The 26,837-nt window shown below is 44.4% G+C and overlaps 1 protein-coding gene across 1 annotated transcript in view; it reads right to left on the reverse strand.

The window, feature by feature from the left end:
• Nucleotides 1-26,837, reverse strand: part of NIBAN1 (niban apoptosis regulator 1) — a 73,607-nt gene that overhangs the window by 39,548 nt on the left and 7,222 nt on the right. Inside the window, exons 2-3 of the mRNA XM_069862318.1 lie at nucleotides 1,821-1,951; nucleotides 161-292 (exon numbers count right to left, since the gene is read on the reverse strand). Of these exons, the coding sequence (XP_069718419.1) occupies nucleotides 161-292; nucleotides 1,821-1,951 (263 nt within the window). The remainder of the gene's footprint in view (nucleotides 1-160; nucleotides 293-1,820; nucleotides 1,952-26,837) is intronic.

Raw genomic sequence — 26,837 nt, forward strand, 5'->3', positions numbered from 1 at the left:
CATGGAGCTTCCAGCCAGCTCCACAAGGAGCTTCCAGCCAGCTCCAGCCTCGTGGGGGACAACTTTTCATCTAATATCGCTAAAAGAAAGGCGACAGCACATTCCCTTGGTATCAGTTTGTTTGGGAGCATAGAGTAGCGTAAGAGGAGGAAGCATTTACCTCTTTAGTCTCAAAGCAATCCACAGCGTAGTTGGTTTTGACAACAACATATCTGTCCTTCCACTTCTTCAGATCCTCAGCAAAATGCAGCAGCTCTGCTTCATATAAGACTGTTTCAGCTTCTATTGGGGGCTACAAAGACAATTTTTGAGATTTGAAACGGCTCTGGATTACTGACCAGTTTGAAGTTTCATTCGTATGTTTCTATAAGGCCGCTCAAAGGCTTTTGAGTCTCCAAATGTAATTTGGAGTCACAAACCTCTCCCTGCTTTGGGCAGGTACCACATACACGATCAGATTCCTGTAGCCTGAGGTGAGGAGGTAGCTCTGCCTTCCAAAAATACCTCCGCATTTCTGAGATAGAGACGTGCTTTTTTACCTTTAGGTTGACATGCTGAAGACGACTTGTAGTTCACCACGTACTAAAAACATCTCATTGATGCAGCAGAGTTTTACGATAAAATAGTAAATTATTTTGCATTTCTTTGTGACACTTGTATCTGTGCTCTTGTAATTGATAGCTGCCTTTCTGAAGGACATAGTTCTTCTATTATCCCCCCTTTTACATCCGGCCTCATTGCTGTAACCGTTTCATTTCAAATGCATCGGAAACCTGATTTCTAATACAGAATCATAGAATAATTTGGGTTAGAAGGGACCCTAAAGATCATCCAGTTCCAACCTCCTCCTTGACGATCAGCATCCCAAGCGCATTTCCATAAGGCTACTCTCAATCACATCATCTCCCACCCTGTATTGAAATGGGGGATTGCTCTGACCCAGGCGTATGACCAAAACTATTTAGATTTATATCTTCTTAATACCGAAAGCTGGTTTTCCTGTAATAAAGAGACTTTTGCCTCTCTTTTTGTCTCTCCTCCTCTAACAAAAAACAACTCTCCATAGCTTACTTCACAGCAGGTATTCTTGACATCATCTTTATGGAGCCCTGCAGCCACTGCTCAAAGTGTTAATTAAGTCTCCTACATAAATTTCTGACAAGTGTATGACCTCTGACTCAAGATTCTTGCAAAACCTTGCAATCAGCAGGAAGGAACTAGTTTTATCCACGTGTCCAACTGTACCTTGATTAAATGCAATGCTTTGTACCAGAAACCTGTGCCGTGGTTCTTCTCACGCTACGCTTACCAAAACAAAGACAAACTTTCAAAAGGAAACCTTAAACCTGCACCCAAATGCAATTTTTCCACCTAAAAAACTAACCAAACCAAATCCAACATCTGCACTTGTGAATCCATTGCGTACACTTGGATTACAGATAAGAAAATACACACATAAAATGTCCCAGATACTCGCTTATTACATATTCAACTGTCCAATGCAAGAAGCTGAAAGAGCACTTCTGTGTGATGCTTTTATATACAGAAATACCTAAAGGATTTTAAAAATACTTCAGGTTTGATTTTTAGAAGCTTTGGAGTATCCCTACCACCTCTTAACTTTACTAGAGGACATTCAACACAGGGAAAAACAAGAAAACCAAGCCAAGCTGGTAGCTGACACACTTCCAGCTCATGCTTCTCATACGTTATAATTACTAAATGCGTGATTTGAATAGTTAACATGTTAATCATTCCATGCAGGAGAACAGAGCTAGATGGTCGCTTGAGGATGGGGAAGGGCTTACATGCCCTCCTACCTTGGTTTTCAGGAACCGGGACTGGGAATCCCGGTGCTGCTCCAGCTCCTCTTGGATGTGCTTGCAGAAAGCCACGGCATACTGGCGTCTGTAGTGAGGGCTGAAGTTTTTGATGACGGCCTCTGTTTTTCCTGAAGCAGAAATAGAGATTTAATTGTATTTAATGGATGGGCATCAAGGAACTGTAATGCAGAACCAAGTCAGTTATCAACAGCTCCTCAAAATACTGCCCAAGGGTACCAAGAACAGCAGATCGGGAAACCTTGGAGATGCTTTCAGCTGTTTAATACCAAGTGCAGAGAGAATTTGTCCAGGAAAACAGTGGGGTTTGGACCCTTTTTTTCCTCCTAAGAGTGGACAAAAGGCATCACAAATCCATTTCTCCATGGAACGATGCTACGGGCCTCTCCTTGGGCCATAATGCCACAGAGCCAGTGGTGTTTGAGAGCTTATAACGCTCTCAAAAGAACACCTAGACAGGTGAGACTGGGTAGCATTTGGCCACATTAGCTAATTTTATCACACAGTGAGATTTTAAACCTCACTTAAAGCTCCTACAAAGGCTGTTTTCTAGGCTTGGGAACTGTAGTCTCCTCTTTGTTTTAATGTAAACAGATACTCGGTCTGGCTGCAATAAACACTAATCTTGTATTGTCTTGCTATGATCAAGATCTCAGCAGCAGCAATAACAGCAATAAACACACTGGGAGTGCCATTTCTGGGAAACTTGGAGCAATTTACACATAATTAACTCATTAACTCTATCAAGGAAATTAATGATGCTTTACAGACACTGATACGAAGCTAAAAGTTACAGCCACGTGCATGTGTGTGACTCAAAGAGTTGGTACCAACGCAAAACCCAAAACCTGGACTATGATCTAGACAGCACCCTGACCTAGATGCTGGAGAGATCCCTTTATTCCCTGTATTAAGGAGCCCCAGGACAAAGTTTTTTTTCCAAGAACACAACAGAAACATGATTTCACGTCTCAAGCAACTCTGATGCTTTCGAAGTTTTCTTTCGCTCTACTTGGGGGGAAAAAAAAATATCACATTTTCTGTGTAAGACACTAAAAGTGGTAGTTCCCAAAATAAGATTTCTTGAAGCCTTTATATGCAGGGACTTCTAAACCAGGACTGGCAGGCTGGGAGTTTTCATGCCATTTCTGTATTTTATACATGGGTTGCGAGTCTGCAGCAGTTCTGATGAAAGAGAAGGGTCCCAACAGATTTGATGTTCCAAGCACACAAGCATAATCCTTCTAAGGTAACCTTGCAGGACTTCCTCGATTACTACTGATTTTATTACCACTTCTCACCAAAAAATGGGGTTTAAATGCCAGCACAGTTCCCAGAATGCTTAAGCCTTATTTCATCTTAAGCAATTTTAAATACAGATAAAGAAAGAGCAAAACTTTGGATTATTATGAGGGTGAGTGCATGGGATGCTCTGCTGTAGAAGGTGCACTAGTCCAAGAGTTAGCACTTCTGGCTACCTTATTTCCATTTACAAAGAAAAAACCCATGTTGCTGAGGCTGCCATTGAAAACCACCCAGTCTGGGAAGGAGCTTGCAGAGACAGGCAATGGCAAAAGATTTTTGTAAGGTGCTTGCTTCAGGTCCAGCTCTGATTTGCTCCTAATGAGGGACATTAGCAGGCTGAATTTACCAATTCAGACAGCTGCACTGTTTAATTACTCCATAACTTTCTGCGAATTACATTTACATCACTGTAGTTATGTAGATAAGCACGCAAAAGAAAAAGCTATACATCAGCTCCTCTGCTCCTGCGGTTTTATATTCTGTTTAATGCACAGAATTGGATGCATCTCTCAAGTTCAGGGACAACATTGGCAGGACCATCACAGTGGGGGTAGAACTAGATGATCTTTAAAGCCCCTTCCAACCCAAACTATTCCCTAATTCAATGATTCTATGATTCCAGCAGCTCTCATCTCAAGAGAGATGAGCTAGAGCTTTCTCCTTCGTAAGCGTCAACAGGATCTTGCTGCCTTCAATTAAACCCAAAGCCACTCTGCTCGATGCCTGCTCCTTTCCATGCACAACACACCACCAGGTTGCAAACCTGCCATCTCTTCCAGTCCTGCCTGGGCACACGGCAGAGATGGCTTGGCCAAGAGCAGCGCCAGCAGTCACTGCATGAAGCTGGAGAGATGTCAGGTGGGTCAATTTTTCACATACAGAAGTACTCAGCACTGGTGAGACTGCTCCTCGAATCCTGTGTTCAGTTCTGGGCCCCTCACCACAAGAAGGATGTTGAGGCTCTGGAGCGAGTCCAGAGAAAAGCAACAAAGCTGGGGAAGGGGCTGGAGAACAGGCCTTATGAGGAACAGCTGAGAGAGCTGGGGTTGTTTAGCCTGGAGAAGAGGAGGCTGAGGGGAGACCTCATTGCTCTCTACAACTACCTGAAAGGAGGTTGTGGAGAGGAGGGAGCTGGCCTCTTCTCCCAAGTGACAGGGGACAGGACAAGAAGGAAAGGCCTCAAGCTCCGTCAGGGGAGGTTTAGGCTGGACATTAGGAAAAAAATTTTCACAGAAAGGGTCATTGGGCACTGGCAGAGGCTGCCCAGGGAGGTGGTTGATTCACCTTCCCTGGAGGTGTTTAAGGCACGGGTGGACGAGGTGCTGAGGGACATGGTTTAGTGTTTGATAGGAATGGTTGGACTCAATTATCCGGTGGGTCTCTTCCAACCTGGTGATTCTATGATTTAGTTGTGGCACAGCAGCAGGTTGACAATCTGGATTCCAACCCACCACTTTTAAATCACCAGATCCTTTGAGAACTACCGATTATAGGACTTGATTGCGCATAATAGCAGGATGTTGGTGCTGCTGAAGCAGAAAATCCCTGCCCATCTGACAGCCTTTTATAAACTAGAGCCTGCTTTGGGCAGAGGCATGCACTTATTCTCCAAATAAGGACAAAGCTTCCCAAAAATCTTCTTTATAGCATTTTTTTCCTTCTGGTCCCAGCCAGCAGTAAGCTGTTGTTGGTCTCTGCCTCTGTGGAGTTTTCTGCTCAGGCTCCTGCCAGGGTTTGCCCCTGTTTTCCACCATGGCTTTTTGTTTTCCAGCTTGCAGCGGCCTCTCTTAATTTGTCACAGAGGGCTTTGGGACACCAGACCTCATTGCCATGCTGCCTGCATCCTGCAGTAAAAATTTGTAGAGGAAGAAAGACAATGAACAAAATTCTGGTGTTGGGGCAAAAAAACCCCAACAATCACAGGAAATACCTGTAATTTTCGCCATGTCTTTCAATTATGGCTAAATCGGCTCAGAAGTGTGATTCTCCAGCGACAGCATTTCTGAGGTGAGCTTAAAGCATGACGGCTAAAATAAAAGGAACAGTGCAATTCATAATACCTATAAGTGAGAAATAGGAAATCGATAGGATTTCTACGTATAGAATATATAAGGTCAACCAAAATACGAACTGAAATGTTTCATGCTGTTTATTTCAGTCTTCTCACTACTTGTAGCAAAGGTTCTCTGTATTAAAAACACTATTCCCCCTTAAAATGAGATGAAAAGGTTTTTTGAAGAGATTGCAAGTGGCCCTACACAAGGACTTGGCCTCACACCGCTTGGCTCAACAGGAATTTCAACACTACCTGCAGATGGGAAGAGAAGCGGACAGAGCCTTGATCCTTTGTTCATCGGTGGATCTCTAAACTCTTTTGGTTTACATAAGATAAAAATACACTATCTGAAAACAAACACAATGGAAACAGTCATGAGTAATAGAAAATCTTCCCATAAAATGATAACATGCGGCAACTGAAGATAAAATACTCGAAGGCAGTTGAAAAAATGAGTTCCCCTAATTCTTTTCCAAATTTAGCATGGCTTGCTTAATCAGAGCTGTTTATATGAAGCAAAGCCAACTTTCCCACTCAGCTGGTCTGGCAACAGCGCAGCTCCAGCCCATACAAATATGATCTGAAACCCAGCAGCCAGATGGATATTTATCCTAGGAGAAGATGAAATGTGGTCACCTCCGGCAGAAGCCTGCATGCATCTGAAAATACCAACAGGAAAAGTCAACAGTGGCAGAGGTGGAAGGATTTCTCTCAAACGTACATTCCTCCCAGAACACTTCATGATGCATCTCCTGTTCCAGAGAAGCACCCCTGCAGTCGATCCCAAAAGTTTAGCACAAGTTAAAATACGTCTTTTGGGACTGAAAAACACGTCATTGCATTGAAGAACAAGAAACATTTGCCAGTTGCCCCTCTGGACATTGGGAATCCTCCCTCAAACTTGTTTCTTTCCATTTCTCCACTGCCTTTGACTTTCTTAACTAAGCATCACCCTTGCTGGACACTTGTATGTAACTCAAGTCCTCAAGTACCTGCCTTCTTATTTGGGGTTTCACTGCTTTTATTGAAATAAACTGGCATACGACTTTAAAAAAATAAGGGCACTCTTCGGCAAGTTCTGCCATGAACTTCTGCTGTTGTAGCTGCTGGCGCTCAGCCGAGTGGGACGGCCGCGCAGAGCCTGGCTAGGTCACCCTGCCACGCTCCTCGGCTCTTCGCAACGTGTTGCCAAACAGCCAGTACAGATGCAGGTCAGGATAATACAAAAGGAAAGGTCACAAAATAATAGCTTCTTGGCTGCCAGAAAAGCAAAGGGTTGCTCACACTTAGCAGACTTCACCATTTGGAAGTCAGGAAGAGAAAAAAGAAAGGACTTGCTAAAAATGCTGTTATTCCACTTAAATATTGGCGTCTGGTGGTAAGATGACCCTTCCAAGGGCAGCAGCATGACCTCTCCATAGCACAATTGCTTGCACTAGGAACCTTTCGAATGGGGCTTTCAAAACTACCACAATCAGTGATGTGAATCTCTCTAGAGCTCTGGGGAATTTATCTTCTTAAACCATTTAAGCCCATTGCAAAATATACTTTACTCCCCAAGCGAAGTGAACTGTAAAAGAGGAGATGATTTGCTATATCAAAGCAAACTCTAGACAAAATAAGGGCTAAAAGAAACAATAAGCATTGTGCATGCCAAATGCCAGTACATCCAGCACTTCAAATAAGTGTGAAGTATTGAGACAGAATAGGAACAAATTACTTTATCCTTGTATTTTTTCCACAGGGCCACAAGAAAAGCCATCAGAAGTAAATATAATATTGGGAAGGGACTGTTCACAAAGGCTTGGAGTGATAGGATGAGGGGCAATGGGTATAAACTGGAGAGGGGCAGATTTAGACTAGACAGAAGGAGGAATTTCTTCACAGTGAAAGCAGTGTAAGCACTGGCCCAGGTCGTCCAGGGAAGTTGTGTCTGTCCCATCCCTGGAGATGTTCAAGGTCAGGTTGGATGGGGCTTGGGCAGCCTGATCCAGTGGGAGGTGTCCCTGCCCATGGCAGGGGGGTGGAACTGGGTGATCTTTAAGGTCTATTCCAGCCTAAACTAGTCTATGATTCTATAAAGAGATTGGTTGCTCATACTCACGAGGTGCTTCACCAGCCAGGAATGCAACACAGCACTGGGGGGACACTTTTAAATGTTAAACTATGAACTATAACATGTGCCTTAATTATTCAGCAAATTCAGTCCAAGCTTTAAAACTATTACTATCCATCCACTCAATCTTATTCTCATAGCCCATCAGAGTGGGAGCAAAATGAGTTAACAAAATAATTTCATTGTTCAGCTCATGGGTCAACTTCATCCCAAGCCCAAGACAAACGCAACCTCCAGTTGAGATAAACATCTAAAACTGTAAATGCTCTACTTGAGCCCTGTGAAACCGCAAAGCTGGATATCACTATTGGGAGCTCTGAAATGGGTTGGATACACAGTGTGAAGAGGGAGAACCTGCCTCTGCTGTGATCCTGTGCGTAAAACCTTCTCTTCCTGAATTCACCCATTCAATTCAAACATCACTATCACCTATTAAATGCATCTGGCAACCAGAAAATCTGTAGCAGCAATTCTCTTCAGTGTATCCTATCTAACCGTGCCCACACCTTCCAGTGCTCTGGGATACAGAATAGCGCACTGAGAATGATCCCCCCACAATCTTCTTTCTTGTGCAGTACTTACAGTAACACCCAGAAACTGTTTAAATCCTAGGGCTCCCACACTTTATTCTACAACTACAGGGATGCAATATAAAACACTTCCTCTGTTGTTGAAAGCAGAGCTCAGTTGGATCTGTATTTATAGAAATAGTACCTTAATCAGTTGTGAGTCATGATTTAATAATTGTTATGAAAAAAAGAGAGATGACAGCCACAAATCCCATGTTCTGATTTGGCTGAATCAACCCTCCACAGGTTTGTTTCCACTCGCTCAGCCAAACCAAGAAGCTCTCCAGCAGAGCCACCTCCCCTTCCCATGAAAAGATGCTGAGAAGCCTGGTTTGCACCTGATAAAATATTGAAACCAATTATTCACTCTCAGCCTTATTTGGTATTAATGGAGATAACGCTCATTAAAAAATTATAATGCTGTAACTACGCTGCTGTGCACACATCCGAATTATCTCTCTGCGATGTGGACATCGGTAAAGTTCTAGTTATTCACCCAAAACTCAACATAAAAAAAAGAGAATCCCACCACACTTTGGACCACTCTCTTCCTAAATTTCAGCATATAAGGAGTCCTTGAGTGCTTAGCCTATCTTTCGCTATAGGATGAGTGGGAAAGTCTATGCTGTCATATGAAAAACGTCAGATTTCTTAGCAAGTTTGCCAGCTGAGACCGTGGGTGTGACATTTGCGCTCCACCTTCGGCAAAAGTTCTCTCTCAGGGCAAACTAAACAAACACAACGGCAAGTTCATGTAGACTTCATCCACAGCAAAGGAGGAGCCTAAAACAACACGTTCTCTTCCAGCCTTGCAGATCTTCCTCTTTGACTTGAGTACTTGGCTCTTCCTCCAGCACTCTGCCAAATGAGGCTAAAATTTTAACCTGAGATGCACAATTATCCCATGGATTTCAATAAGTTTACATGCCTATAATGTTCCATGAGCATTTGGCATTTCAGAAGAAGAAGGCAGACCTCATACACCCTACAAAAAGGCTTGTTTTCTTAACAGTAACTTGTGATTTAACTATGGCCTCTAATATTTAAAATTAATTCTGAACGCTGCCTCCTTAATAAAAAATAAAGAGCAAAACATAGAGCAGTAATCCTGCTTAAACACAGACCATCAACCTCATTCCTACAGCTGAGGAATCAGGACCAGGATCAAGAAAATTCTTCTCAGGAAATGCTGAGACAGGACTATCACACCTTTGATCTATGGTCAACCATTATTATCCTAAACAGCGCATCTCCCATGCCTTTGCAGGTGCCTGCTATAACCTAAAATTCAGTGGAGGAGGATTCAATTGCAATCATGTTTTTCCACACTGTGTTCTTCGCAAGAGGCATGCGTTTCCCTCTGGCTGCATCACATGTCGCCAGGGTATTTTATGTCAGACCAACTGCTGTCAAGATGGAAATGCACAGGGAAGTGCATTTCGGCATCCATCTGTGATCGCAAAGCATCAGGCTAGGGTGGCACGCGTCTCATGCCCACCTGAAATGGAGAAATAACCTCCATCCTACTTGGACACTGATCCCTCCCAGCTTCTCCATACCTTCTCCCACCCCGTGTCATCTGACAGGCCAAGAGAGTTGGGGTTGTTCAGCCTCGAGAAGAGAAGGCTCCCAGGAGACTTTAGAGCAACCCTCCAGTACCTGAAGGGGCTACAAGAAAGCTGGGGACGGACTGTTTATAAAGCCTTGTAGTGATAGGACAAGGGGTTGGAACTGGATGATCTTTAAGGTCCCTTCCAACCCAAACTATTCTATGATTCTATGCTGGGGGAAATGGATGGACAACCTCTCCAGCCAGAGACGGATCCTGCACAAGGAGCTCCACCAGCACTGCAGGCAGTAAACATCAGGAAACCATTAAATTAGGGCTGGGGCAGGGGATGGGAAAAGCAATGGGAAGGATTGGGATTTTATCCTTAAAATGCCTGAATTGCAACCAGGGAGACCAGGCAATTGGTATCAAACAGTGGGGGCCACCAGCTGGCAGCTCGGCAGCACTCCCGTCACTGAATTGTTATTTAGAGGAGAAACACGATTTCACGAGTTGCCTTTGTGCTTCAGTCAGATTCCAAAAATCTTAACAATCACAAATTACAGAAAGGCCAAAGCTTGAGGTTAGTCAAGCAGAAAGAAGCCCAACACTAGCCAGGGGTTTAAGTAACACTGTGTCAGATAAGCTTTATCCCCAGGCTGCTGAAATTTATCCTTTACTGGTAATGGGGCTAGAAGCAGGAACGCTCTGCCTAGAAACAATTATTGACAGTCAAATTCAACAAAAATAAGGTCTGACAGCCCTTTATTAATAAGCTTATTTCACAGTACCTGAAGAACCAGAGATTAATTGAAAAAATTAACCCAATCTAGGTTCCTGGGGTTCACAAGAAGCTAAAATATGCTCTGTATTTAGTAAATTTGGTGAAGGTCAATGGTTTTCCAGTTTTGGGGTTGGGTTTTTTTCTCTATCAGCCACAAGTTGAGCCACTCAAAAAGAAATGGACACCAAGCACATCCTCAGCAGCTTTCTCCAGCCTGGATCTCAGCATCACGTTACACATCATGCTAGGTCATACAAGAATGTTCCTTGGGAACATTTAAACAGCTTTCCCAAAATCATAGAATCGTAGAGTAGTTTGGGTTGGAAAGGACCTTAAAGATCATCCAGTTCCAACCCCTGACATGGGCAGGGACACCTCCCACTGGATCAGGCTGCCCAGGGCCCATCCAACCTGGCCTTGAACACCTCCAGGGATGGGGCAGCCACAGCTTCCCTGGGCAACCTGGGCCAGGGCCTCACCACCCTCATCGCGAAGAAATTCCTCCTTCTGTCTAGTCTAAATCTGCCCTTCTCCAGTTTATCCCCATTGCCCCTCATCCTATCACTCCAAGCCTTTGTGAACAGTCCCTCCCCAGCTTCCTTGTAGCCCCTTCAGGTACTGGAAGATCACTTTAAAAGATCTCTTTAATATATTGTACATTTTGTTGTTACAAAGCACGGTGATCGCTTTCTGATGCCACATGGGCCGCGCTGGCCATAAAGATGCTACAGCAGGAGTTGTTGAGGGCTGACAGGACCTAAAACACAAAAATGTAGTTCCCCAATACTAGGCCATAAGGTGCAACACCATGATCCCAGCAAAGAGGCCACGTGCTTGCCCTGATAAAGCCAGAATTATTCACGATGACTTTGAATAATCCGTTTTGCATATGTATTAAATATTTCCATTCACATCATTCATCTATATGCACACCCAGCTGCAAAGCAGCAACCAGTGCAGAATAGTGGTACTAAGATGAGAGAAGGAAGCGCCAGATGAATATTTCTTGGTTCTGGCATTGCTAAATGATTTTTTGTAATATACAGTTAACCTTTCTATACCTTAGCCAAGCCAAACTAGACAAACTGCCCTTGCTGACAGTCTGTTCTCAGGTTCAGAAAAATAAGATAATATTCTTAAACACATTCGCTAAATCTTTAGCATTAAATGAATTAAGGAAATCATTGCATTCACACTTCACAAGAAATACTTCCAGCATTAAAGTATCTACATTCATAGAACTAAAAGTCTCCCCTGTTACAAACACTTCTCTGTGGGTGACAGTATCTCCCAGCCAGCAAAACCACATTGCTCACTGAATTTTTTATATTACAGAAAAGACAGAAGGAAGCGTTGATGCCTCATCCTGTGGGGAAGGAGGTTCCTCCCCCAGCTGCAAAAAAGCATCAATATACGTTAAGAGTCTAGCAAAAAAAAAAAAAAAGCCTATAACTACTATGCAAATCTGCTCACCAAACCCTGTTTAAAATGGTCTCGGCTTCTGCAAATATTACAGATGGGGAAGGGAAACTACAGCTCGGTGATGCAACAGATGAGCTTTGTAATTTGAGTCAGTTGAAAACCACCAAGAAGCAGTATCAGAGAAAGAGCCGCCCACATACAGGGTTCTTCAAAGCTACAGAAGTGTCTGGTTTGACACGAAGAGAGGAAGATGCACTGATGCTCAGCTGTAGATGGAGACCTCAACAATCTCAACTGGATTTAGTACATCTGGTTTTCTCACTCATGCTTTACTTGGACTCTACTACAGCGGCTGCTAGTGCCCAGAAGTCCCAGTTTGGTTCAGGACACCGCCTTTTGCTCTCTTTGAGCTGTGAAATGGGGGCAAAGAAAACAGAATTGGCTGCAATGAAGTAAAGCAGGTCTCCCCTCCGACCGCTCCAAACGGAGCTAAGTTTAGTCCAGGGACAATCCACTAGCAGAAGCAGAGAAAATCAGGCAAGAGGGCATGAAAGATAAAAAAAGGGGAACAAGGAAGAAGACAGGAGAGGGCCCTGTGGCTGTCTGGGGCTTTTCAACACAGGAGATCGGCCAGTGGCCTCCTTTTCCCTCTTTTCTCCCACCCAAAGTTGAACAAGGTCAGAACTAAGATCCCAGTATTTCCAAAGCACTGTAAAAAAAACAAAGTGATCTGAACACTTTGGAGGGATTGTTGCAAAGCTAAAAAGACCCATTAAACTTGGAATGAACATTGCTTACTTGGCAGAGTTTATGCCTTTGATTCTTCTGAATTAAAGCTGGGGCACAACTAATAGAAGTATACCTTCTGCTAGCAAATTCAGAATCAGTTCTATACATTTCATACTGAAAAGAATTCAAGTACAAGTAAAACAACCTGATGTCAACAGACAACATATATAAAGAAAGACTTTCATCTTATAGTCACTGCTGTGCAAAGACTGGGGTTTAAAGTTCAATTATGCTTTGTCCCAGCAAACTGTTGAAGAGTATTTTTTTTTTAGACTCCTATTTTTAGCTGTAATTCAGAGAAATTCCAGTCCCACTGAGACTATAACCATGAGACCCATCCAGGTGCAGCTATGGAGCTGATTGCTGTGATGGGAAGGTGGTGGCACACAGCTCCATAGGTGTAGTCTCAAAGTTGTCTTGTTTCCTCCATGTAGACGGTTCCACTAAAACCCGCTGGTGGAATTAAGCTCAGATGGGCCACTTGACAGTCTGCCAAGTGTTCTACATTATTCTTCTTCCACCTGCATGAGTTTCAGTTCCTCAAGCAGTCATGAAAGCATCACTGAGAAGACAATAAGGCTAGCGGTGGTGTTTGTGTTTTCCATTTCTAAGAAGACTTCCCGGGAAGAAGCACCAGTCAGCTATTGTCTCTCTCACTAAATGTGTGCTTGAGCCTCCTCGGCTGCTCAGCTCTTCCGCCTCAATGTTTCAATGCTCCTTCCTTTTTGAAAAAAAAATAAAAGAGATCCAAGTTGCCTCATTTCCTCTCCATTTATCTTTCACGTTCAGGAGGACTTGTGACAACACAACACAATTGAAAGGGGAAAAAAACAAATCAAAACCACCTTCTTCCAGCACTGTGTTTGTACAGTAGGGCTACATGAGCTCCTGGGTTTGGAAAAACTGCCAGGCAAGTTATTATCAAGAAGAGGAAATTTATTCCTGGGAATCTACTTGGAAATGGTTCGGTGAGAGCTCTCCTGCTGGTTTGCAGTAACCCAGCACCCCTCACGGTTTTCAGCAGGACCTCCAGTATGGAGCACGAAAAGTATTCACCGTATGCCACAATTTCTGGCAACGCTTAACTGGAAGGTATTATGGGCCTGGCTTTATGTCTACGACAATCTTTGGCGGCAACACCTCAATCATTTAACAGCCTGCTTTCAAAGCTCTTGCCTTTTTACCATCAATTGTGGAGCTCTGGTTTTTAACGTCTCTGTTTTACCACCCCAGGTTTCCCTAAGTTCTCCCCATCAACCCAGTCTGAGCTCCTACCAATGTGGATGTTGATAATCCCTCTCTTTTTCGAGAAGAATGCAGTCCTCTGTTTTGTTTGCCCACATCAAAAACCAAATTCTTCATCTTTTAGTACCTGCAGAATGTTCTATTTAGGGGACCAACAACAAAAAAAAAAAACCAAAACAGTCCTAAGAATACAACATACAAGGGCGCTGATAAGAATATAAAACCACAACATTTGTATATTAAGTTTTATCTGGCAAATTTCCATATACCAGATTACATTTTCATTTTCTGGATGCAGCAGCAATCATTAGTAACACTACTTTAAACCTATTTAGCTACTGTCTTCTCAATGGGACTGTAAGGAGACTACGAGAGTTCATTGCACCGGGAAGCAGCCAGGCAGTGGTCTCCTTTACAGACTCGCCCCTGGGGAGAAGGATGCTAAAGGCAACCCTCAGCAGCAAAAGGGCTCACAAAATGTTTATGTTAGTGGAGGTCTTCGTAGGAAAAGAGATTTTAGGTAACAATAAACAGCTCTGATTATGTAGTGTTGCTTTGAAATTTCTAAATCATACAGTGCGTTTCCCTTCGTGTCTCTCCCAGGCTCCTCAGTCAAGTGACTGTAGGAGATTAAGGAGAACCTATGAGATGGTATGGTTTTTGCTTCAGCTTTTGCAGGGCTGCTCTGCAACAATCTGCCGTGAGCCCATGTAAGCATCCAATATCCACAAACTGCCTCAAACAGAGCAACGCTCACTTTGAATCTCATCCAACTCTGAATTCCTCCAAAGGTTGCCTGCATTTACTGACTACAACTAAATTTCAAGCCATGTTTGCATTCTTCAGTGGTGGCTTAAAGTCAGCCTGTGTCTTTCTCAGAAACAAATGCAGAGAAAGCTGCATAAATCCACGTTCTATCTTTCTTTGGGCTGACGGGATTCACCATCTTGATGAAGTGCAGAGTAAGCATAGCATTTCTACAAATATTTTCCCACCTAACAGCATCCAATGTGGCCTCAAAACACCCCCAAGAATTCTTGAATCCACAACAACCTTTCATAGACTTTTCTATCCCTTATTGTTACTCCTAAAGACCACTACTATACAGCAAAATCATCTCTTCCAATCATAGAGTTACAGAATAGTAAAATAGTTTGTGTTGGGAGGGACCTTAAAGATCATCCAGTTCCAACCCACCTGCCATGGGCAGGGACACCTCCCAGTGGATCAGGGGCTCAAAGGACCATCAACCTGGCCTTGAACACCTTCAGGGATGGGGCAGCCACAGCTTCCCTGGGCAACCTGGGCCAGGGCCTCACCACTGAGATTCCTCCTTATGTCTACACCAATGAGATGCTACTTATGCTGTTACAGAAGTTGTTTGTACCCTAGAACACTAATTCGTCACTATTTGCCCCTTCAAGCACCGCTGAGCAATTATTTCACAACAGTTTCATCATAGGTTTTGCATAAAATCAGCAGCTGTTTACAAACAGGCAGGCTCTTGGTTAACTAAAAAGCAGATCAGTGAATAGAATGCCAGAATAAGGACAGGAAAACTGTATTCATGAAAACCACCAGCATGATGCATGGATTCTTCATAGCAAAACTAGGGCCGCTAGAAGAGACAGTGATGAAAAAGCACATCTTACAGTCTTTGCTTTACACGGTGCTTGACTAGCAAAGATGCACCAAACCTTCAAAAATGAGACAGTCAGGTTGAACCTTCTGGGCTTTAAAAGTTTGGGTTGAAATTGATTCACAACTTCTTTGCACGTCACAAAAATTCAGATGTCAGGACAACAGGAACACAGATCTAACAGCCCGCTTTCCAACTTTGCTCGCAGGTATGTCCCTCTAAGAATACGTCCCTTAACTAACAGCCATAAAAAACTGTCATTTAGCAGAAGACAGTCTTCCTATAACCACTTCCAAATCATCAACAAGGTCCTTGTATTGCAATGATTTCACTTTTAAAAGTACCTCTGTCTCCACAAGACTAGATGGTTGAAGATTCAGAGGTGTTATTGGAAAACTGCTTTTGCTTCTACTGGTGTGAGGCAACTCCTCATGTTCCCTGGACTGCTGGATACCAACCATCTGTGCCAGGTAGGTTGCCCAGTGCCCCTGAAGCCATGCTGAAAGTCTGAACACCAACTGAAGTTCTAGAAATTACTATTTTTGCTTGGATGTATTAAAAATATCTGCTTCATGTGCTTCAGAAGAACCTTCTTCAAGAAAAAGTGGAGGGGCTCATTATCAGGGAATGTAAGGATAGAACAAGGTGGAAGCATTTGAAGCTGAAAGAGGGGAAATTGAGATTAGATATTGGGAAGAAATGCTCTCCTGTGAGGGTGGGGAGGCCTTGGCACAGGTTGTCCAAAGAAGTGGTGGTTGCCCCATCCCTGGAGACATTCAAGGCCAGGTTGGATGGGGCTTGGAGCAACCAGATCCAGTGGGAGGTGTCCCTGCCCATGGCAGGGGGTGGGACTGGATGGGCTTCGAGGTCCCTCCCAAGCCAAACCATTCTATGGTTCTATGATGTTACCTCATTCACAAATGATTAGTACAAAGCGACATGAAGCAACTTGGAGGAGATAAAGCCCTGGCTTTAAGATTGAGCAGATACCCTAACATGCTTTTAAAACTCTTAATTTCCTCGGGTTTCTCTAACTGGCAAAGTGCTGTATCTCAAAATGAAAAGAAAAGATAGCTTTATAGTACATAAAGAAACACACAAGATACAAAAGTAGAACTGCTTCACTAGTCATCACAGGTATTTCTTTTTAAAGTTATTTTTATTTAAATAAGTCTTTTAAATGCATTAGAAGTACCTTTTTTGCAAAGCTGCTCTGGAAAACTCATTTTTTATACATGCCCTCTTCTTTCCTTGTCTAGCTTATATAAATTACATATCTTCTGGTTAACATATTATTCAGTCTGGAACTATTACACATCACAGAGATGCCTAATAAGCTCATTTTTAAACTCCACAGATCTAAAAGAAGATCCCAAGGCATGTTTTATGAATATAGAATGGCATCAGCTGACAAATATATGGCACAGTCCATATTATTGTGGTTGCAACCAAGAACCACATCAATCAACGTCACGGGCTGGGTTTTGCATAATTCAAGCCAACAGGATTTCAGAAAGAAAGCAAGAGCATGTTCTGTAATTGTGAGAACCCACTGTGAAGACAGAAGAGAATTAGCCACACGATACAGTAAAGAAAATGCAGAACATCAGCAATACTGCATTTTATCAGCAGCATGTACTTTCCTAGAAGACTTCATAAGCTTTTTAAAAAAAAAAAAAAATCACACAGCTACTACAAGAAGCAACAATAAACAGAAATACTTTGATTTACAACTAAAAGTAACACAGGACAGAACTGACAAAGAAATATTTTCAGTTACCATAACCATATTGTTTTAGGCTTACATCAGACAAAAGCTATTTCAACAGGAAAACCTGTCTTAGCCAACAGCTGGAAAACTCATAGCCTGATTCTGGAAGGAAAGGGGACTTATTACTTTTTACAGATGCCTCCATTCCCATCATCCAAAAGAAGCTAAAACGATGAACAGAGAGATGGGCCCCATCTGAAATCTGGCTTTCACATCCTCCCAGGGCTGCACACGCTCATGGCTCTGGCATCAACCCAGCCCACGCAACCACACGTAATGGTCGCAGACAATCCGAAACTGTGTGCAGCGCCCTCAAACTCCGCTTTCAGTTTGGTCGTGGGGCAGCATGCCCTCCTGCAGCAGAACTCCAGATCCCTCTGCTAGCGGAGGGGATGGATCATAGAATGATAGAATAGTTTGAGTTGGAAGGGACCTTAAAGCCCATCCAGTCCCACGCCCCTGCCATGTGCAGGGACACCTCCCACTGGATCAGGCTGCCCAAGCCCCATCCAACCTGGCCTTGAACACCTCCAGGGATGGGGCAGCCACAGCTTCCCTGGGCAACCTGGGCCAGGGCCTCACCACCCTCATCGTGAAGAAATTCCTCCTTCTGTCTAGTCTAAATCTGCCCCTCTCCAGTTTATGCCCATTGCCCCTCATCCTATCACCACAAGCCTTTGTAAACAGTCCCTCCCCAGCTTCCTTGTAGCCCCTTCAGGTACTGGAATCTTCTCTAAGGTCTCCTCGGAGCCTTCTCTTCTCCAGGCTGAACAACCCAAACTGTCTCAGCCTGTCCTTGTATGGGAGGTGCTCCAGCCCTCTGATCATCTTTGTAGCCTTCTCCACACCCGTTCTAATAGCTCCATCTCCTTCTTACGCTGAGGATTCCAGAACTGGACACAATCCTCCAGATGAGGTGTCAGAAGAGAGGAACAGAGAGGCAGAATCCCCTCCCTCGCCCTGCTGGCCACGCTGCTTTTGATGCGGCCTAGGACACCGTTGGTTTCTGGGCTGTGAGTGCACATTGCCAGCTCACATCAAGCTTCTCATTGACCAGCACCTCAAGTCCTTCTCTGCAGTATTTCTTCTTTTCTAAACCTGCTCTTTTGCAGACAGTAACAATAAACCTCAGCCAGTGGTCCCCTACCCCATTCGGCCCCAACACCCTGCGAGACCCCCGCTGATGGGTTTGATTTTCGTCTGTACTCACACCACCAACCCCTGCCAGTGCCAAGTGTTATGGCAAGAGCCCTGCAACTGCTCAGTTGACCACACTTCCTGCTGCCTAAACATTTAAGGCACACTACAGAGAAACCGTATAGTGAGATCAATAACTAACAAACCACAAGCTCTTACTCACTGTTACCACGTAGTATTTTTCACTCCTAACAACACATTGGGTTTGTATGTTTGTTTACACTGGTAACTGCCTTGTGTCCCAACATGGTATCAGTTTTAGATATCCCTGCTCTGGTATGGGATGTGCTCAGCAGTTTCATGGGTTCTTGTCCATGCATAAGGGAAGGTGGTGATAAACTCGGATCAGGGCTTTCCATCTTCATTCACTTCAAACTCATCTTCTTCCTCCAACAAATCGCAGTGCCACTTCTCACTGGACTTCTTCAGCTTATGACTTGTCACCACTACTTGGCCACAGCTCCCATGGGATCATCACAAACACATCAAGCCCCAAGTGCTCAGCCTCTGAAGTCTTCTACAGAACCTTCTGTTGTCACTAATCTTGGGTATGTTTCACAGCAAATACTGCCTCAATTTTGTTCCGGGCACTTTTCTTCCCTATTGCTTCCCTTGGGTTTGGTGGGACATGTTTTGAAACCATCATGCCGCTGGGCCCTCCTGCTTTCAGCTAAAAGCAGTTGAAACTCAAAAGCAGAAGGAAGAGACTGAAACTGTGGTAGAGAATAGTGAACCACATATGATAACATGGGGACCTTTCTTCTAGAGCTTCTGAGGAAACCCCGTAATCAGAGCAATTGAACGGCTGTGCTAATACCCATGGTCACTCCAGTGGCACAGCGACTGCGTGCCATGGAACTGAGCTTGCACACTACAGCCACTCCTTAAGGAAAGCAACTACCATATAATTACACACAAAGTATTTATCTCAAAAGGAATAAGAGAAACAGGAGCCGATTCCTAGTACTGGCCCAAAAAAATGCAGTGTGGCCAATGTAGCAGACCAATGAAGTATCACACATCCAGAAGCAAGGCCAGATTGGAATTCAAGATTCTTTGATTTTGGCATCACAAGAGGTGCTCAAATCCCACATCTGTCCACGCTGACACTGACATCCTTCCCAATTCCTTCAGTCTGTTTCTGACCAACAGGCTGATGGAAGCAGTCATTAACATCATATTCTACATAGCACACAATGTTCGTCTATAGTTCAAAAATGCTTTGAACTTCCTAAAGACCAATTTCTCCTACTAAATGCATTGTGATGGCTGAATAAAGACTTCGGGTTGGGCTTCAAATATACTTCATACATAGGTCAGACCCAAATAAAGCTCATGGAAACTGGGAGCAATGCCTGTCCTGTGGCCTTTCACCAGCCTGCTAGAGACCACTCTTCAAATCGTAAGGTCTGGTTTATACAACAAGGTGAACAGAGGGACAGGGAGACTAACATAGCTTGCCATGCTGCTTTGGATAGAAAATTTCTGATTTTTGAGTTTAAAAGATGATTTATTATGCTTCCTATTCAAATGGATACACGTCCCTCCCTCACAGTGGGCACATTTTTATTAATCAGGTTGATTTCCCTGGATTAAATCCTCCTGTGCAGCACACACAGGTTTGCTACACAGGATTTCTGACTGTTGATCTTTGTTTTTGCAACAAAAGATGCTTAAACAACCTTTGGCTCCCATCTAGCAAGCCTCTTGCACAGGGTATTTAAAGCTACACCGGGTAGGTGTGCACCTACCTACCACTGGTATATTATAGCACCAAGCGATGCCTCGGGAGTCTGGGTCCATGAGATGATGGAGACTGGTTTATTTCGTGGGATGTACAAAGCCAACTCCCCATGAACAAACCAGCAGTTGTGTTACTTTTGCATGTAGGTTTTTTCCAGGGTTTACAGCTTTGTTTCAGTGCGTCAGTCCTTCCTCCGCACACAACTCATTTGCTAACTCCAACCTGTGTGGGAGGTAGACATGCCTCCACCACACTTGCTGACATTTCCTACCTTCCTTCATGGGTTTGGGGCAGTGTTTGGGTTTCAAATAATTTGTTCAACATCATTTTGTAGGAAACAGCGGAGTGTCAGTTTAAGCCCTTCCTTCTCCAGTAAAAACAGAGTGCTCTCTCAGCAGAGTTCCACTATGCGATCATTCTAGGTCTTCACTATGGGCCACAAATGGGGTAGAGGAAACTCCAGCTGATTCCCTGCTTCCTGGCCAGAGCTGGTAAGCCCACTGCAAATTATCTAGCTTGATAAAAGGCACTAATAAATAGCTAAACAACCATGACTACATTTTAAAAGCACATGAAAGATCAGGAACTCTTGTCTCCCCTGTATCTTTATTTCAGACAGTCTCCTCTTCTCTGTGCATTGGCAACACTTTTAAGGGGTGGTGAGACACTGGAACAAGTTTGTCCATGGATGTTCTCTCCCTGGAAGTGTTCAAGCACAGGTTGGATGGGGTCTAGGACAACTCCCCACAGCCAACTACCCACAGGACAGCACTCCACAAGGAGCCCCAAGCCTTAAACCTAATCTTAACCCTAACTGTAACCCCAACCCTAATAGTAATCCTACAGCTAACCCTCACCCTCTCTGTGGGGAGTTGGCCACTTCCAGGTTGGATGGGACTTTGAGCTCCCTGATCCAGTGGGAGGTGTCCCTGCCCATGGCAGGAGGGATGGAACTGGATGGGCTTTGAGGTCCCTTCCAACCCAAACCATTCTGTGATTCTACAGTCTTTTCTGCTCCACAAGCACTATAAAACCTACTGCCAACTTAGATCAGCTAACAACGTGGATGATTTAGGGGCTGCTCTGTGCAGACACAATAAATGCAGCCCTGATATCTGGATACCTCCCTCCGGCCACTCTCATGAACCTCACTAACCTCAAACACCTATCGTGTCAGTAGTTTGGTTGCTGCTTCCCAAGGTGAGAGCAAAGACTAATGGAGCTCAAACCACGTGGTTAAAGCTACTTTTCTTTACAAACACATCTAAAATTACCATCTTTCAATCAACTCGATAAAGTACCTGCCCCACTCATTGCAGAACTCTGAAAGTCTGTGGTGTGGTGAGCTGGAAATAGCAGGGACTTGACTGATACTTCAGGCAGGTAAATGCCACCCCAAGGATCTAGATCCTGGCTCTGTGCCCGCTACAAACTGTAAAGGTGGACAAAATGTATGGCGCTTATTGGAGAAAGTCCTGGGTGCCTCCTGCCACCTCTTTTTTTCCCCTATTTACAGAAGTGCTGAGAAACCCCAGCCACAACTGAGCCCAGCGGGACATCTGGGGAGAGAATTAAAATGACCACTCCCCTGAAAAATGCAGCCCTAGGTTTGTCAAGCCCCAAGTTAACAGCCATAATTCCTCGTGTATGAAATGAAATCCCTACCCATCACAGTATCTCAGCAGGAAGATCAGCTGAACAGTGTCTGCACAGCACATTGGAGCTTGGCAGGTGTGCAGGAAATCTCAGAAGGGAAAGAAAAACCACCTCAAACAACAAATCTGGGGCTTCCTACTGAATGAAGCCAGTAGAGAAAAATACACCAAAAAGCTGCCTTTGCACTCTGGTCTCCCTCAAGCATCAGTGGTGACTTCAGGGCTTCAGATCCACAGACCTTTTCAAGCTAACAAGGTAAGTTTATACAGTGGAAAGTTGTGTTTGTTTTGTGGCATTGCCTTTGTCTACATGGGTGAACAGCTGCTGGTAGCTGTGGGTTTCACAGTTACTCGCTTAACTGCACAGAGGACAAACGTGGAACAATGGGGTTTACTTTAGCAGGTAAACACTGGCAGAGGTTAGAAACCCTCCACCCTTGCCTCTGGTTTCCCTTATTCCAGCTCTACAGCCCCCAGCCCCTCCCCTTCTCTTGCAGGATATGCCTGAGCTGCTTAACAGAACATCCAAGAGAGGAAAATCACATATTCTTTTTAGATTAACTCTCCCCCCAAAAAAAAAAATCCCCAAAACCCTAGCTCATCCATTTTAGCCGCAGTTTTCTCAAAAACAGAATTTAAGGCAGGCGCTCAGCATGGAAACTTCAGTCTGAACAGTTGAAGACTGGCAAAGCCTCATTTGCAACCAGAAACAGTGGAAAGTGTCTGGCAGACTAAATTACAGACAATGCTGTTACTTGACAGAATACCCTAAGGGCAAAAAAGCCTTTATTTTCCCCCCTTTGCACAGTCCCTGCCAGTAAATCTTTGCCTGGGGATGATAAAAGCTTGCCTCTCCTCTGGGGTGGCCACTAGAATATGGGGAATATCAAATGGAAGCATGCAACTATCCTGCACGTCACATTCAATAAAAGCAAGTCAGTCTTTAGACAACGTTCGTCTAAGATATTTAAGGTTCCCCAAGCTGCTTCAAGAATCAGGTTTCCAGTTAATCAACATCACAGCAAAGCTCTGCAGAGAATCACAGCAGAAAGAGCAACTATGGTCTCACACAGAGGAAGGACATCACGTAAAGCTCTACAAATTGCTTCCTCAGATCCCAGATGAGAGGGGCTGGGGCTGAAGGAACACGAGGAGCGAGCTGGATGCTGAGTGGTGGGATGGCAGGGGCATCTCTTTTAAATCTGAAGCAATGACATCTGTTTATCTCCACAAAAATTAAGAAAAAGCTCCTTGGCAGGCAGCAAGTGTCCAGATACGGCACACGATTTTAGCTGGAATCCCAAGCACAGAACTAAAAACCAGTACTAAGTCCAGGAAAGTTTTATTCCAGTGAATGAGCCAGCCCAGGAAGCGAGTAGGGAAACTTTAGAAGCGGTATGCATGGACACAAGGGGCTTTCAAGCTCCACAAAACCTGCAGCTACCTTGACCTAGAGAAAATAAAACCATCTGGAGTTTCCCATGAAGGTCTATAATATAAACAAGCTGTTGGTCTCTTCTCCCAAGTGACAGGGCAAGAGGGAATGGCCTCAAGTTGTGCCAGGGGATGTTCAGATTGGATACTAGGAATAATTTCTTCCCTGAAAGGGTTCCTGGGCACTGGCAGAGGCTGCCTAGGGAGGTGGTGGAGTCCCCGTCTCTGGACGTGTTGAACAGACAGGTGAATGAAGTGCTTAGGGATACAGTTCAGTAATGGACAGGTATGGTCAGGCTTGATGATCTCAAAGGTCTTTTCCAACTTAGGGATTCTATGACTTTCCCTTAAGGTTGGTTGTGGAAGTACTTAGTGATGGCGAGTGTTTAAGTCCAGCTGGTCGCCAGCAGGGTTCGGAGCCACTAACTCTGCCTTGCTTGGGACACGTCAGCACAGAGCAGCTGGATCAATCACAGAGCAATGACCCTGAACTGAGGATGGGCAGAGGCTGCTTCTCCTATGTCCTGGCACACTCTGGTCCTGTGCCTTGGTTTCTCTGGAGTTCTGCTTCAGCTTTGTCTGTTCCAGCTGCTTAAACAGTCAACAGCCAGGAACAAGGACTAACATTACACTGTTTGTACCATGAATGCCCTCTGTGAGGGCCAACACGTCCCCTGCACAAGAATGAATGTGCAGTTCAGGAGCTGATGCCCTTTTCTGCACGCCGCCTGTTGTGATGCACGACAACTGCGGTCAAAACGTGCACTGCCCTTGGAAGCACAATACAGAACAAACCTGGAGAAAACAGCAGCATTAGGGAGCTATCAACCGGTTGTTTCACAGTTACCAGGGACCTACTGCAAGTCCTTCAGCACAGGAAGGACATGGATCTGTTGGAGTGAGTCCAGAGGAGGCCACGGAGATGATCCGAGGGCTGGAGCACCTCCCATACGAGAGCAGGCTGAGAGAGACGGGGTTGTTCAGCCTGGAAAAGATAAGGCTCTGAGGAGACCTTAGAGCAGCTTCCAGTAGGGAAAGGGGCTCCAGGAAAGCTGGGGAGCCACAATTTCCCTGGGCATCCTGGGCCAGGGCCTCACCAACCCTCATGGTGAAGAAATTCCTCCTTCTGTCTAGTCTAAATCTGCCCCTCTCCAGTTCATACCCATTGCCCCTCGTCCCATCACTCCAAGCCTTTCTGAACAGCTCCTCCCCAGCTTTCTTGTAGCCCCTTCAGGCACTGGAAGGTCGCTATAAGAGCTCGAAGCCTTCTCTTCTCCAGGCTGAACAACCCAAACTCTCTCAGCCTGTCCTCGTATGGGAGGTGCTCCAGCCTTCTGACCATCCTTGTAGCCTCCTCTGGACGGGTTCCAACAGCTCCATCTCCTTATGTTGAGGATTCCAGAATTGGAAACAGTGCTCCAGATGAGGTCTCCCAAGAGAGGAACAGAGGAGCAGAATCACCTCCCTCACCTGCTGGCCACACTTCTTTTGATTGCAGCCCAGGACACGGTTGGCCTTCTGGGCTGCGAGCACACTGCTGGCTCATGTCAAGCTTCTCATCAACCAGCACCCCAAGTCCTTCTCTGCAGGGCTGCTCTCAATCACATCATCCCCCATCCATATTGAAACCACAGATCCAGGTGTTGGACCTTGCACTTGGCCTTATTGAACTTCATGAGGTTTGCATCTACCAGCCGTGCCTCCCCCTTTTTGCATCACACCTGCCACACAAACTACCCGAGGGACCCTTGGCTGGTCTGGCACTGGGACTGCACAAACCCACCGAGCACGTCAGCCACAAGGGAAGCCTCTGTGGCATCTGCACCCTCCTTGGGGACCATACTGCTCAGGGCAAGGCGGAACAACAGGCTTAGAATCAAGATCACCACAAACATCATCAAGCTACTTCTAATAACTATTTTTGGATTAGAAAATTCCCTTAGAAAATAAATTAACGACTCCATTCCTTACGTCACTAATTTCCTAGAAGAATTTCATAATCTACATGATTTTTAAAACTGTATTGCTTTTAACTTTTTAACTAGCAAACCAGAAGAACCCAAAAGTCAGCCTCCCCTTTGTTCTCTGCTTCCTGATATCGTAGCTAAGGCATCAACCTAGTTCTGAAACCAGACACAATAATTAAATAATAAGTTGGGCAGCACTACAATAGCCTAATATACAAGTTCAAAGCTTTACAGCCATTGAAAGTGGAAGAGCAACTGTTCGTATCTGATGTATTAACCAATATCGCAGAAGCATGAAGATTAAAGGCTTATGATTTCAAAACATTAACACATAAGTAAATACCCAGAGAAACTAATTCACCAAAATCTTGGATTACGCATCAAGTATAGAATCTACACCAAACTTGCTCTTATATGTAAAACTACTAAAAAGAATACTGAAAAAAGTTTTTGGAAAACCCAGACTGGTGAACCCTTTCTTCACACAAGTTTGACCCATTTCTACAAGCTTTAATCTTGCTTTCATGTAAGAGTTGGCCTCATTTCATCACCATTCTTTACCTCCAAAAGCAACCAAAGTGCTTGCATGAGTTTTCAAAAAGTCGAAGAACAATTCAAAGCAGCTACAAGCACTAAGAGAACAGCATGTTTATTATACGCTAAGGAAGAAGGGGCAGAAAGAACTGCTGCTGTGCTTTAAAAGCAGCTATGACCACATTGCTGACAAATATCACCCTGCCCCATCTAGACACTGGCTCTTCAGCTGCTACTGCCCAAAGGCATCAACAATAAAGCTGCTTTCATCTTCTCAGAGCTTGCTTTTTTCTCTCTTTAATACCAATAAAATTTCAATCAGCTGCACTAATTAAAGAACTTGGGAAGAAATGTTTTCCTGTGAGGGTGGGGAGGCCCTGGAACAGGTTGCCCAGGGAAGCTGTGGCACCCTGGAGGTGTTCAAGGCCAGGTTGGATGGGCCTTGGAGCAACCTGATCCAGTGGAAGGTGTCCCTGCTGATGGCAGAATGGTTGGAACTGGATGGGCTTTAAGGTACCTTTCAACCCAAACTGTTCTATGATTTCTGGGTTCATGAAAGCCTCAAGCCATTTACAGAAGGTAAATGGGATGCCACCACAGACAATCCTTATATTGACAAGTTGAAGAACAAAATCTCACCTCCTGCTTTGATCAGGGGAACTCTTGACCATGCCTGTTGTAAGGCAATGTGACTGTAAACTTCAAAAACTGCTCACAGTACTTCTGAAAGAAGTTAATAAATGGGACCATGAGCAATGGAAAGCAAATAGAGAAGACTGCTCCCAAATTTTTAATCTCCCAAAGCCAAAATCTGGAAGTTACCAAGTACAGTAAATTCTCTTCATGTTGGGTGGTGAATACCTTTCCCATCAATCATGTGCCTGGACGCCTTTTGTTTGTATTCAGCCTAAAGCTAAGATAAAGTCCCCGGCCCTCTGAATTAAAGGATAAGAAGCACAGAGAAGTTACTTCTCCTTTCCAACATGGACAGGCACTATTTATTAAAACTATGGGATGAAAACCTGCCACTGGCTCCAAGAGCAACAACCTTTTGGAGGACTAACACTTCCCAGAAAGCCAGTAAAGCCAAAAGGATTTTTCTTCAAAAGTCTAATTTTTTAAGGTCTTCAAAAACGTGGACACTTAGCAAGGTGGATATAATGAAGAATAGAAACTCATATCCATATTGCAATTTGACTTTCCTACCCATTTCCCTTTGT

Source organism: Phaenicophaeus curvirostris, chromosome 8 (assembly GCF_032191515.1).
Source record: "Phaenicophaeus curvirostris isolate KB17595 chromosome 8, BPBGC_Pcur_1.0, whole genome shotgun sequence".
NCBI lineage: Eukaryota > Metazoa > Chordata > Aves > Cuculiformes > Cuculidae > Phaenicophaeus > Phaenicophaeus curvirostris.